Here is a 14,436-nt window from a genome sequence, read left to right on the forward strand (position 1 = left end):
GTCCCCCTTCCCTAGATCAACTCTTCGTGTGTGTGTGTGTGTGTGTGTGTGTGTGAGAGAGAGAGAGAGAGAGAGAGAGAGAGAGAGAGAGAGAGAGAGAGAGAGAGAGAGAGAGAGCGCACAGAGGTAGGCCTCCCACTAAACATGGCCTAACAAACAATAAGACTGGGCACCTCATTACAGCTAGACAAGGCAACCCAGTTGGAGGAAAAGTGTCCCACATACAGGTAAAAGAGTCAGTATAACAACTATAATGTATATACAATCCTTTCTCTTCTGCAAGTCTCACCTGGCTCTACCAGTTTTTTTGTGGATCTCTGCGTCTGACACCCCTTTGTTGTTGACAGTTGGGCTAGTGTGCAATATTGCAGAGTATCTAGGAATGATTTCAGTGACTTTCTTTTTTCTTTTTTTGTGCCAGTTGTGTGTGGTTCTATCCTGGATCTCTGGGCTGTTGTGCCTCTGGTTCCTGGTCATCTAGACAGTGTCAGGCATAGGCTCCCTCTTGTGTAATGGGCTTGAAGTTGGAGGAGTCATGAGTTAACCACTCCCACCATTCCCCTAGCACTTCTTGCAGGCAGGACAGATTGTAGGTTTAAGTAAGGTCTTCATGTTCAGACCTTTCTGTCTATAATAGTGTGGAGTAAAGGTGAATATTAAATTACTTTTTTTGGGCTAATGTGATCAGTACACAATAGGAAGAAACTTAAGGATAACTTGAATTTGATCCCCAGGACCATTTGGTTGAAAGTGAGGACCAAACCAGCTCCTGCAGGTTGTCTCTGACCTATGCATGCACACATCACACTCTTACTCTAAGTAATAAAACACTTAAAATAGACAGATAAATAACATGATAACCAGTACCCAAACTGAGTGCGCGCGCGCGCGCGCGCGCACACGCACACACGCACACACACACACACACACACTTCTAGGCTTTCTATTTCTTTTGTCTGTGTCAGTTGAAGAGTCATTTTCTTTTAAGACAGTCTTTAGCACTGGCCACTCTTCCCTCTGTAGCCAGGTTCCTTGGATGTGCTGCTCTACCATACCTAGTTCATGCGGTGCTGGGGATCGCTAGGCATTGCTGGCTACCATACTCTACATCCCTGCACTGTTTTCATTACTGTATTTTTGTGGTAAGTTTTGAGAGTCAGGAAGTATGGTCCCCCAACTTTGTTCTACAAGACTGTTTTGTGGTTCCTTTTTATAACCATGTATATATTAATAGGGAATTTTCTTTTGTCTTTGTCTTTTAAAGCCTTTTATATTAATATGTATTAGTTGTGCAAACTAATGGTTTCATTGTGAGATTTTATACATGTATGTAGTGAATTTGGTAATATTAGCATCTTAGCAGTATTAAATCTTCCAAAACATGAGCATGAAATGGATGTTTTGTCATTGGTGTGGGTTTGAAATGTTTCAGACCTTAAAACTTCTTGTGAACTTTATTCATTATGTAAACGGAATTGTTTTCTTTCTTTGAGGGTGAAGAGTTTCAAGACAGGATTTGTCTGTGTAACAGCTATGGCTGTCCTGAAACTCACTCTGTAGACCAGAGTGGCCTCAAACTACCTGCCTCTGCCTCTCTTGGAATCAAAGGCATGGGCCACCACAGTCCAGCAATGGCATTGTTTTCTAAACAATTCTTTTCGAGTTGTTTATTATCAGTGTTCATTGTCTTAGAAACAGCTGGCCTTTCTTGTTGATTTTATATACTGTAACCTTTGTGTATATTCACAATATTTTTTGGTTACTTTAGGCAGGGGAAGCATTGGTGTTGGGATTTTTGTTTTCTTCAAATAGATAATTTTACTGTCCCTTCCCAATTAACTAATTTTTTATTCAAAAGTTATTAATGAACTATTTTTTAACATGATTGTAAAGTTGACGATCATATATAATAGTCTTTTGAATGACTTACAGTTTTTGTTGGGAACATGCATAGTTTATATATAGAATTTCTTTTTAAATGATTGAATCTTTTTTTTTCTAGTTATATAAGCTGTATATATTGGGAACAGTTCCATCTCCATCCAAATTTTTTCATTCGATCTTTATTCCCAATTCTGACCCCTAGCATCCATTTACCAGTCGGCTTTCTGTCCTTAGGAATTGGCTTTTCTATAGTACATGCTACTAGGCAAGTCCTCTACCAGTGAGCTGTCCCCAGCTTGATTTATTTTGAGTGTAAAAAACGGTATCATTCAAAATATACTGAGCATGATTGCTATGAATAGAATTCCAAGGAAAACAATTTTATATTAGTAAGATGATTGACTTTAAAACCATGTGATAACTGAGGCATGTACCTAAAACCTTATTGATAATAAAATACCTAACTGCCATAAAGGAATTATTTCTGTACACTGTGATTTGGAAACCAGTGACATACATAAAGCTGTAATTTCTGAACTAATGATAAAGGCATGGATATGTTTATATTAAGTTGTTATAAAACATTTGATATTTAGGTACCAAAAAATCGTTAAAGATGGTATCTGAATTTTCAGGTTAAGAAACCATGAAAACTTGATTATGATTATGCTTATTATGGTATTAATTCTTGGGGCAAAATTAACTTCCTTTTTTTTTTTTGACATTTTAGTTACAGAAGAATGGGCTGAGGAAAAATGGTATTTTGAAAAACGGCCTGATCTGTGACTTCAAGTTTGGACCCTGGAAAAACAGCACTTTCAAACCCACAATTGAGAACGACGACACAGAGACAAGTAGCAGTGACACATCAGATGACGACGATGTGTGAAGGATTCCTAACAGCTTTAGAAATTTAGTGTGATACATCTCTCATGCAGTTTGGGGTGAATTGTAAAAATGAAGAACTATAATTTATGTAGTGAACTACCCCATTAGAAGATGATTTTTTTGGGGGACTTCAATATGAAGAAAACCAAGAATGTTGTGTTGGGCTGTGTTGAACATTATTTCTTTGTAAATGAATGTTGTAGAAATGAGGACTTTGGTTGATCCAACATTGACTTTCTTCATCACTGCAGCATTTCTCTGACTAGCAATGTGACGATGTAACAAATGAGATTTTCTCATTTAATAATAAAAAATTGTGTAATGTTTTGCAAAGCTTCTGTCTTAAAATGTTCAGATCTTAAGGTAAAAGGCAGCTTACAGTTTTGCTTGCAAAGTCATATCTTTTTTGAACAGTGGAAATCTTCAATTCTACTTTGTGCACCTCCTCACCCCACTTCCCCCTAAAACAAAACGAAACAACAAAAAGGAAAAATGTAGCATGTTGGCTAAAACTGGAGCAAAGTGCACTAAAACATTAACTTCTTGAACCGAAGTCTTGTACTAAGTCACCTTTCAAAACAAATTGCTCTTTAGTCCTTCATAGTGCAGTGGATGTGAGAGGAGACGTGCCAGGTGTTCTTCCAAGTTTTTAGGAGGTGCTTGTCAAGAGCTTTATTTGGTGTATTGTCAGATCAGGATTTTCAGAACTGATTGGAGGAGCTATGGGAAAACTTATTTTGATAAATTATTACACATGCAGAAAACCTGATCACACTGACTGGATCTGTCCATGACATGGAAAATAAACTGGATTTTCAGAATGTTGGTGTTCTCTGTAGTGTTCAAGGTATCGGTCTCCAAGTACAACATGCTATATTAATTTTTAAACTTTCTTCTTTTCTTCATTAAAAATGCAGTTCCTTTGAAGTTAGAAAAAGAAAGCTTAAATTTTTATCAAATTTGTAGTTATTGGATGAATGTTGACTTTTCATTTGCAAGGAAAATTAGAATAATTTGTTTTGATGGTGTATTAGACTATTTTGGTTTTGTATATTTGTAACCAGTTTTCAAGCTTTGTTTTACCCCCAGTCGCTTTTATTGCTCCATCACTTCCGTCTTCATATCAGTATATTCTATTTTAAAAAATACTTTATTCATTTTTGTGTATGTGTGTATGTCTGCAGCTGAGAAGGACAGGAGATGTCAGATCTGCTGGAGCAGAAGTCCAAGCAGTTGTAAACTACCCGACATTGGGTCTGGATATTGAACTTGCGTCCTCTGTAAGAGCAGTAAGTGCTCTTAATCACTAAGCCATCCCTCCAGCCCCAGTATATTCTTACTGTAAAAGAGAATAGTAGCCTTAGACCAGAAGTATTAATGCCAGACTGGTCTGTTTTCTCATAAGGCTGCAATGTTTTATCTATTTCTGTATCAGTCCCCAGCTTTCGCTAGAATCTAGGTTTTAAATTCTTGTTTTGTTTCCCCTCAAGATTGGGGTAATGGAAAAATTAAACCAAAAACTCCCATTTTTTTACCTCCATAAAATTTTGAGGCTAAGTATTAACAAATTATTAAATATGCTTTAAATAAAGAGTTTTTTTTTAATTTTGAAATTTGCCACAGGTCAGTCTAAACGGGAGAAGTTAAATGTGTCAGCCACAAGAATACCTAAGGGGTAGTTTGACAAAGCTGGCAGTGTAGCGTTCAGTGTCTTTGGATTGCACTATTTGCATAATAGGGTAATGAAAAATTGTTTGGGGGCATCTTTATATTCAGGCAGTTCTTTTGCCTTAATTCCAGTCTAGATAGTATTTAGCTAATGTTTATTATACTTTAATAGAATTAGTATATAGAATACGGTGAGTTACAGTAATATAATTCTACCCATTAAGTGATGCCGCTAACACATTTGGTTATTAAGGGATGGAGACACATACATGTTTAAAGATAACCGCTTTAACTAAAGAATGGGCTCTTAATAAAAGTTTAGGTCATATTACAAGAAGAGTCTACAAATGCCGATGGGTTACATTGCATATCTAGTGTGCTCATGGTTGTTGGGGGTGGGCACAGTTTGAATACTTGAAACTCAATTCATTTTCTGCATAGCAAGTATTTAAACAAGTATTTTATTGAGGTATACATTGCCACAACAGCATACAGTCACCCCAAACCAAGGGAGTGAGCAATAATGCTCTGCCCCACATTTCTTTGTGAACTCTTTGACTCCACACTCCCACACGTCTTGTTGAAGTTGTAATTAGTGAGCAGTAATTTAAAGTAGCTTCTCAGATGTATGCTGTTTGAATTTAAAATGAGGGTTTAGAATGAATATAATTTCCATAAGTATATTAAATTCACCCCCAAACTAATTTTACTTGAAAGTAATACAGATCTTGCTTTAAGAAAGTTAATTGTCTTTTAGTTTAGTTTTCTAATTTCTGACTAAATTAAACTGCTTTTACAAAGTTTTGAAGAAATTATGGAACATCTGAAGAAATCCTTATGCTGGAAGCCATTTTTTAAGTCATAAACAGTCATTTGGCACTAAATCTTAAGTGAATGTGTATGTAATAGTCTAACAATAATATTAGTCAAAAAAAAAGTTTAAAGACCACCACCTCCCAGTGGCTTAAATTTTAACATGAAACTGGTGTCATAAACCAATCTGGTTATGTTTGGTTTGGTTGAGTTTGGTATATTTATGGACACTAAAAGTATCTGCAGTTGGAAACTGGATACTTGACTTTTTGGAAGTTACAAATTCCTGAATTCATAATGGTAGCTGGGAAAAGCGATGGACGGAGGCTTTTCAAGCAGCAGTAAAATCCGCAGAATATCCAAGGATGCAGAGGCTTCGTTTCTGTTTCCTAGGTTTCCATAGGTGAGGCTCAATACTGGATTTAACTGTAGCAGTGGTTTCCAGGCATAGCTCTGATTGTTCTAACCTAGAATTCTTGTTCACTACTTGGGAATGTGTAGTGTTCAGTACTTAGCCTAGTTTAGCAGTTTTTATAATTATTTTATTTATTGCATATAACATACACAAATATTGTGAAATTCAATATCTTTTATTGGACTGTATTATACATAATTGGTTTTATGACACTTTCATGAACATAAATATTTTAGTCATATTCCTTTGCCCTCCCATTTTTCCCTCCTAGTCTTACTTCCCAAGTAACACTCCCACATCTATCGACTTTCATCTAGTTTTGTTTTTTTTTTTTGAATTTGTGTTGAATTTTGTGGTTTGGATGTGTTTTTTAGTGACCCAGTGAATTTGTTATTGTTCACTGAAGCATTGTTTACTGTAGCCACCTTAACAGTGGCTGCTACAAACACTGAAGAAATGTCTCTTGCTCCCCTGTTAACCCTTAATTTAGAGTATGTGTGTACCTCAGGGAAGGGTAGGGTGGCCTTATGAGCCCCCCCCCCACCATTACTAGGTATCGATGGACCAATTCTTTGTAGCTCTTAAGTAGGTAACCACAGTGGCTGTGATCCACTGTGGGGTTGTGTTCTATAGAAACATGGTAGGATGGTTGATACGCTGAAGCAGTAGGTCCATTAGGACACTGCTGTATGTTCTGTACATCAGGTCCCTGACTGCTATGATGTGTAAGAGTAGTTTAGTAGTGGCTCTCACAATTGTCTGCATGTTGGTGGTGCACTGACTGGCTTAAACTAACAGTTAATGGTTGTGTTACCTCTCTAAGAATATTAGATGGTTGTGGCCTAGGCTGTTGATTTTAAGCTCTTGCTAGGACCTCTAAATTATGGACACAAAAAGTGTCAGAAGTTTGCCTAGTTCAAAATCTATGTAAAAAACATAGATTCTAGTGTGCTGTTTCTTAGTAGGCAACATGTGCTGCTTGTTTTTTTAAGTTTGTGTGTGTATGTGTGAAGTATGCATGCTTATATCGTGGGTGTCTGCAGGAGACTTTCAGATCCCCTGGAGCTTTAGCTGCTGGTGGTTGTGAGCTGCCTGTGGTGGTTGCTGGGAACCCAGCTCAAGTTCTCTGCAGGAACAGCAAGAACTCTTAACTGTAGTTACTTCTTCAGTCCCCAGGATTTTTAGATTTTTAAATTTTTACTTAATTATTTTTAGCACAGTAACTCAAAACTGGCTTTGAACTCATTCTGTAGGTTTCATGGCTACCTTTCTGCTCGGTATCTAAAGTGTTGAGATTACAGGCTGTATGTCACTGTGACCAGCCCCGTAACTCCATGTTAATAGTTTGTTTCTTCAATGTCTAAAGAGAAGGGTAAACTCACCAGTGAGTAAGTAGAGAGTTCTTTTAATGAGTTAACATGGTGAGGTAAAAGGTATTTCTTTGGATTTAGTAAATTCCTTAGGTCTGTGGATCTCTGTTGCAATGCATTCCACTGTGCCATTGTGTCACCAAAGCAACTGGAACTATGTGTCAGTTCCAGTGCAGTGTAATTGTGGGTTGTGAGCTGCCGGTCCCTCCCTGTGTGTCAGTTCCAGTGCAGTGTAATTGTGGGTAGGGGGCTGCTGGCCCCTCCCTGTTGTAAATCTTACAATTTAGGACTCTAGAAACTTGAAAATGAAATCTTGTGTGTGTTACATACCATTAGTTGTGCTTTTATAGTCTTAAGCTTTTAAGGAAGCTTTTTTTGTTGCTTATAAAGTATCTAATGCTATATCTACCAAAGATAAAACGTTCCATTCTAAATTAGTGAAATTTAGCATAACATAAATGAAGATATACTGAGAAAATGGGAAAACTGGTGGGATGTGGGAGACAGTTTTAAAGGACAGACATTTGCGTTCTCCAAAGGGAGACATCTATACAGGGGTTCTCTGTAGCTTTGAAGCTTTTCCTGTAACTTGCTCTGTAGATCAGGCTGGCCTCGAACTCACAGAGATCCACCTTTTTCTGCTGGGATTAAGAGTGTGCTACCACCACCCAGGCTATTATTTATTTTGCTTTAAGGCAAGAGTCTAACCTTGCACCTCTGAACTCTATGTGGCCTTGAGCTCACAGAAATCTGCCTCTCTGCTAGAGTACTGGGATTTAAGGGCATATGGCCCCACACCCTGCTTTGAGATAATTTCTTGGCTTCTCTGCAGTAGATCTTTTTATAGAAAATAAGATAATAGAGAGTATTTATGACCTGGGGATACAAAAGCATAGGTTACATGTTCTACCCTGAAACTTGTTTGAATTTTTATAGTCAAGGAAAATCATAGATAAATATTCTCAGTCATAGCATCATTTAGATAATGCAAAGCAGTGGGAAGTAGTTTGCTATGTTATGGCATCCTGGGGCTTAATGAATAATGTTTTATTAAGGGCATGCAAGAGTGGAAGAAATGGTAAGCAAAAGAAGTGTTTGCAAAGGCACCTTACATAGAGAATTCCTGTTGTTCAGAAAAGGTCTAAGGGAACGAGGCTGGTGCAACTAGACAGGTGTGGTGGTGTACTCTAATCCTAGCATTGGGAGGTAGAGGCCAGCCTTGGTTACATGAGAATCCATAGGAAAAGGGAAGAACAAGGCCGGTGAGCCACATACAGCAAGGAGTCATTTGATGTTAAATCTGGAACACCAGACTTAATGTACTTTCCATTTATCTTCGAGCACCTTCATTTATTTCAACGTCTGTGTTCTTGCTTAGTGAATAAGGCAGGAAAACTTGAAATTGCTTCTTTGCATGTGACTAAGTAAAGTCATCTAGAGGAGTTAACCATGAAAAGCTTCCTGAGCACTGGGCTGGAGGAAAGTGCTCAAGGAGTTGATCTAACTGTTGTGTAAAGCCCTGGGATCAGCCATAGAACAGTGCCAGCTTTTGAGGTAAAGCAGGAGACTCAAATTCCATGGTCATCCTTGGCTATATAGTGAGTTTATGCTAGCCAGTAATAAATACCCTTACACAGTGATGCTGATAGCAATGCCTTTGGTGTGCACACCTTCAGTCTCAGCACTTGAGAGCAGAGACACTGAGGCCAGCCTGGTCTGCACAATGAGTTCCAGGATAGGTAGAATTACATAGTGGGACCCTGTCTTGAAAAACTAACAAAAAATTTCTTTTTGTCGGTAAGATAACAGTGCTCACTGAAAGGGTGTGAACTCTCACGAACGAACTCTTCTGTTTTTGTTTTGGTGTGTGTGTCGACTAACCGACACACACACACACACATATACACATACACTTGAACTGTCTTGGCTTCCATCTGCCAAGTGTCAGGGTTACATATGTGCATGCCCAGCAGAATTTGACAAAACTAATTTAGGTTGGCAGAAAGCATGGATCGATCTCTGGTGCCCTCAAGTGGCATAATGTTGCAAAATATCCCAGAAAGACTATTGTATGGGTTTTTAAAGTTTGGACACACTGTAGACTTAGGTTGCTATTTCTATGTATTAATCAGACTTTTCTAGACTTTTCTACACTATATGATAAACCTATATGAATTCCATCCCCACCTCTTTCATTTGGATACAAGTAAAAATGGCTCTATTCATTATGAGATAGTTTCACAATAAACTTCTTAGCAAGTGTACCGTATTTGCTCATTTCTTATTTCTCAGGAAAAGTTAGTGACTTGCACTGTAGCAGTTAGTGTCCTGGCTACGAGGAGTGAGTTCTATACTGGGCAGGGTTCTTGAGCCACCTCAGGCTCTTCATCCTGCCTGTTTGCTAGTTTGCTCCTCTGACTGCCTTTCCTTGGAGAGTAGATACTTACTTAGAATGGTAAGGACATGTTTGCAGGTTTTATTTATTAGTTTACTTTTTGTTATACCTTTTACAAAATTCATAAACTTTCACGTCGATCTGTGGATTTCAAGCTGAAAGAGGGAAGGAGACTATTTACATTCTACTCACAGGATAATGTGGGTCCTTGTTCCTGTTCCTGTTTGGAATTTGACAAATTTGAGAATGTGCTATAGGGTATACTGAGTTTCAAATCACTTGGTTACCCTCATGGTCAGTATAGTCAGCCCTCTCTATCTGCATGTTTTACATGTATAGATTCAACCAACCATGAATTGAAAATATCTGGTAAAAATGTGACTATCAGAGCACAATCTTCTTACCATTATTTAAATATTAAATATGATTCACGCTGTATTGGTATAATAAATATTTAAAGTGTATTATTTATTTGGGAGGATGTGTGTAGGTTATACAATTATATAAGGGACTTGAAGATCTGGATTTTGGCATCTTCAGGATGACTGCACATAGAGAATTGTTTGTCCTAGGAATGGCCAGTTCAGGGCAGCGTGGCCCTGGGGTTCACGAGAGCCACTGAAAGGAAAGGGTGGAAGGATTGCAGTTCTGAGACTTTTCCATCAGGTACATCTGTGAGATGGCCACTTTGCTGTTGTATGTTTTGCTTCTTGAGACAGTCCATATTGGCCTCCGGCTTGCTATGTAGCTGAACCAGCCTTGTTCCTGCACCCCTCAAACACTGAAATTGCAGGCATGTGCCTTCACACACAGTCTTTAGTTCTCAGTTAGTGGAAAGATGCTTATGCTCAGGAGTTGAAGACCAGCCTGTGCAATAGTGTGACATATTGTCTCAAAGACAATTATAATTTTTTTTGTTTGGTAGACATGGTTTTGATTACCCTTAATCTCAGTACTCTAGATGGGAAGGTGGATCTCTGAGTTCAAAATCAACCAGGGCTACATATACCCGAGAAGGGAAAAAATGTTTATTTAAAAGACATTATTATGGTACATGTGTACAGTATATGCATTGTGTGTGTGTGTGTGTGTGTGTGGTGGGGGTTATGCAGCCACAGTAGGTGTGTGAAGGCCTGAGGGCAGTTTGTGGAATCAGTTCTCTTCCTCCCCTATACATGGATCCTGGTGGGCAGACTAGGCTTTCAGCTTCTGTTTTAACTGCTAAGTCATTTCACTTACCCTGTTAAACAGTTTCCCTCTCTTGCCCCCCTCTCCCTCTTCCTAGGGTGTCTTTAGGTAGCCTTGACTGTCTTAGATGCCTGGAACTTGCCATACAGATTAGGTTGGCATTGAACTTGAGATCCTTTGCCTCTTCTGTGCTGGGAAGTAAAAGTGTGCTGCCACACCTGACTTCTATCTTTTTAGAAAGAATACTTTTTATTTGTTCTTTGATAATGTTACACATGGATGCAATGTATCTTGATCATACCCACCCTATCTCCTCTCTCACTCTTCCCCTATCCCCTCAACGCATCTCCTTCTCCCCTTCACTATTTCTGCTCCTCTGCCCCTGCCCCTCCTCTCTCTCCTCCTCCTGCCATGTCTGATGAGTGCTGCCTGCTGACCTGTTGACCTGGCACGCTTGGTCTTGTGCAGGTAACCGTGGCTGCTGTGAGTTCCTGAGTGCGGCCGGCACGCTATGTCCACAAGACAACATTTCACAACATCTTCATATTTCCCTTTTTATATACGTGGATGAGCCTTTCGCTTGCATGCATGTATGTGTACCTCATTCAGGCCTTGTAGACACAGAAGCCAGAAGAGTGTTAGATCCCTTTGAACTGGAGTTACAGGTGAGTTGTGAACTTCCATGTGGGTTCTGGGACCCAAACCCGGATCTTCTGTAAGATCATCAAACTGTTCTTAAGCACTGAGCCATTTATCCCTCTTATTTTTATTTATTTTTAATTAATATTTTTGAGTGGGCCTGTTGGCTCAGGCCTGTAATCCCAGCTATTAGGGAGACTGGATGGACTATATATCAAGACAGTGTCTCCCTACCTTCCCAAGCCCCCCAAAAGACAGTTAATTTGTCTTTTTTATTACCATTCGTTTATAAGAGTCTCTTCCAGGTTTAATTTTTTTTTGGCCATTTAAAACCCTTTTATTGATATGCATCACAGAGGCTATCTCCTGGTAACCTTTTTAAAATCCCCAGGCTGCATATGACAATCCCTTTGGGTCCCCACCAGGTAATCTGTCCTTGGCCTTGGGCACACTCACAAAAAAGTGCTCGGGGGAAGTGAGCTGTTTCTTTAGATACAGCTGTGCCGGAATGGGGAGTGGGAGGCCTCCTTGATGCCTTGCTGGCTGCTTCAACACCCTCAAGACTCAGATTGGCCATCTGCCACTGCAGGTTCCTAGTGGGGCTGCCAGGGCTCTTCAAAGTCGTCGTCGTCACAGAAGTCAAGGTGCACGCCAAAGGCCTCTCAGTTGCAGTTCCCACCAGGAGTGAAGATGCATTTGTGAAAGATCCCGTCTATGCAGATGGCAGTCACCGAGTTGACATTCTTGGAAGTGTTTCAACCAAAGGTGCAGATGCATCCTGACTCAGCAGCCACAGTAAAGCTGGCCAGGCTCCACTGAGAATCCACGTACAGCCCAATCAGAGACCCGACCTTGCCCGCGTGAGCCAAGGCAGAGCGGCGAAGATATGCACAGGGCCCTTGTCACCAGAAGCACAGAGGAAGGAGTCGTGGCTGAAGTTAATGCTGTACAAGGTGGTAGGATCAGTGCCTCTTCGAAGCTCTACCAGTTTTTCCTTGGACTGGGTGTCAAAAAGACAAATAAGGGCACCCTCCTTGGAGGCCGAGGCCACCACAGTGCCTGGCTGGTTCAGGGACACACAGGCTACATCACTCTGCTGTGCACTAATGGCGAAAGGAGCCAAAGAAGTGCCAGGCTGTGTGCTTGCCAGATCCACAAGCTGCAGACTTCCACACTTGGGTCCAGGAAACAAAAGCAGTTGCTTTTCCAGGCTTGGGCAGAGGTCACACAGCCCCTTGAGGTTGTCCCGAGTGTCAAAATCAAACAGCTTTCGAGGATTGTCCGGGAAGGAGTACACATAGATGCGGTTCCTCAGCATGAGCACAATCTTGTCATGGCGCATGAGCACAGTCAGCACTGACTTGGGAAAGGTGAACTCCAGCACCAGTTTGTCTTTGGAGTCCTTGCCTTCTCGGGAATCGTCCCAGATCAGCACTGAGATATCTGAGAACTTGGGGCTGCTGCCATCGCCCACCAGGGCCAGCAGGTTGGATCGGTGCACATCATCTCTACAAGGCCCACGCTGCCTACCTGCTCGTGGTCCAGATGCACCTTCTCCATCAGTGGCTCCACATTATAGATACGGATGCCTGTCTCCATGGCACAGCACAAGCAGCTTTGGTCTTGGTTGAAATGTAGGCTGGTCACACCTCGAATTGGCTGCTGGGCCATGGTCCAGAACAGCCGTCCCGTGGATCGTGCTCCAAATGCACATCACTTTTGCTGACTGGATTTTCAGCCCTCCCCGACCCTTGCCCTAGCTGTCGCCATGAAGTTCTGACCTCCCTAATATTTTTATATGTGTTTTTAGGTATAGGTGCTCTGTCCACATGTATGCCTGCATGCCAGAAGAGGGTATCAAATTCTATTATAGATGGTTGTGAGCCACTATGTGGTTGCTGGGCATTCAATTCAGGATCTCTGAAGAGCAGCCAGTGCTCTTAACCGCTGAGCCATCTTTCCAGCACAGAGTATCTTCTAGCTTTATAGCTTATAAATTTCTAAAATTCTTAAATTTCAGAAAAAACTTCTACCAAATGTGTTCTACATACAAATGAGCTTCTGATTTTAGGCAATTCTATTTTTGTTTTTCTAGTCCAGTGGCTGTTGTGAGGCAACCTTTGAAGTAATGATGTTTGTGGTTTGAGTAAGAATGGCTCCCAAAGGCTCATGCATTTGAATGCTTTGTGTCCAAGGAATAGCACCATTTGAGAAGGATTGGAAGGATTAGGAGGTGTGACTTTGTTGCAATAAGTGTGACCTTATTTGAGGACGTGTGTCACTGGGAATGGGTTTAAAGGTTTCCAGGCCATGTTTCTCTGTCTGCTTGTGGATCAGGATGTAACTCTCATCTACTGTTTCCGCCCTTGCCTGCAGGCTGCCATGTTCCCTGCCACGATGGTAATGCACCAAATCTCTGAAACTGTAAACAAATCCTAGTTTAAAAGGAAATTAAAAAACAAAATAAAGAGGTGTATATGCATGCATGTGCATCTGAGTGTAGGAAAAGTTAAAATACCTCATTAGGAGTAATTGTTTCTGGGGAAGGGAGTTGGATGGGAAAGGAGAGAAAATTGCGTATTAAGCTTTAATTACTCAAGTAATCAATACATCCATTATGTTTGTAAGTAATTAAAGTTTAGAGGCTGTGGTGGTTTGAATAAGAATGGCCACCATAGGCTCATATTTGAAGGGGTTAGGAGGTGTAGCCTTGATGAAAGGAAGCCCCCTGTGGGTGGGCTTTGAGGTTTCAAAAACTCAAGCCAGTCCCACATCTCTGTCTTCCTGCTGCCTGCAGATCAGGTGTAGGATTCTCAGCTACTTTGCTAGCACCATGCCTGCTTGTGTGCTGCCGTCTCCCCACCATGATAATGGACTAAAGTGTAAGAAAGTTCCAATTAAATGCTTTCTTTCATAAGCGCTTTCTTCACAACAACAGAACACCGACTAAGGCAGGCAATGCCCATCTCTTTGAAATTCCTAGACTTAGTCCTATGTCTGTCTTGTTCTTATGTGACACGCAGCCTTCATGTTTTCTATTCATTTATATGGACATGTATGTTCATTGAGAGAATTTTTCAATGTATGAAGCTGCGTTATATGGATCCTCCTATGACATACTTTTCTACTCCAAAGCTTTACAATGTTAAAAACGATATTTGTTTACTTATTTATGT

General features: G+C 40.4%; 1 protein-coding gene and 1 pseudogene across 7 annotated transcripts in view; one reads left to right on the top strand and one right to left on the bottom strand.

Annotated features, from left to right (window-relative positions):
• The window catches only part of Gpbp1 (GC-rich promoter binding protein 1), a 68,703-nt gene extending 65,110 nt beyond the window's left edge, over positions 1 to 3,593 (top strand). For all 7 annotated transcript variants that reach the window (XM_075976071.1, XM_075976074.1, XM_075976070.1 and 4 more), the window contains one exon: positions 2,615 to 3,593. In XM_075976071.1, the coding sequence (XP_075832186.1) occupies positions 2,615 to 2,773 (159 nt within the window). In that variant the 3' untranslated portion in view covers positions 2,774 to 3,593. The remainder of the gene's footprint in view (positions 1 to 2,614) is intronic.
• An 8,224-nt stretch (positions 3,594 to 11,817) lies between these two features.
• LOC142852809 (WD repeat domain phosphoinositide-interacting protein 4-like) lies at positions 11,818 to 12,931 on the bottom strand (annotated as a pseudogene).
• Positions 12,932 to 14,436: the final 1,505 nt, after the last annotated feature.

Source organism: Microtus pennsylvanicus, chromosome 6 (assembly GCF_037038515.1).
Source record: "Microtus pennsylvanicus isolate mMicPen1 chromosome 6, mMicPen1.hap1, whole genome shotgun sequence".
NCBI lineage: Eukaryota > Metazoa > Chordata > Mammalia > Rodentia > Cricetidae > Microtus > Microtus pennsylvanicus.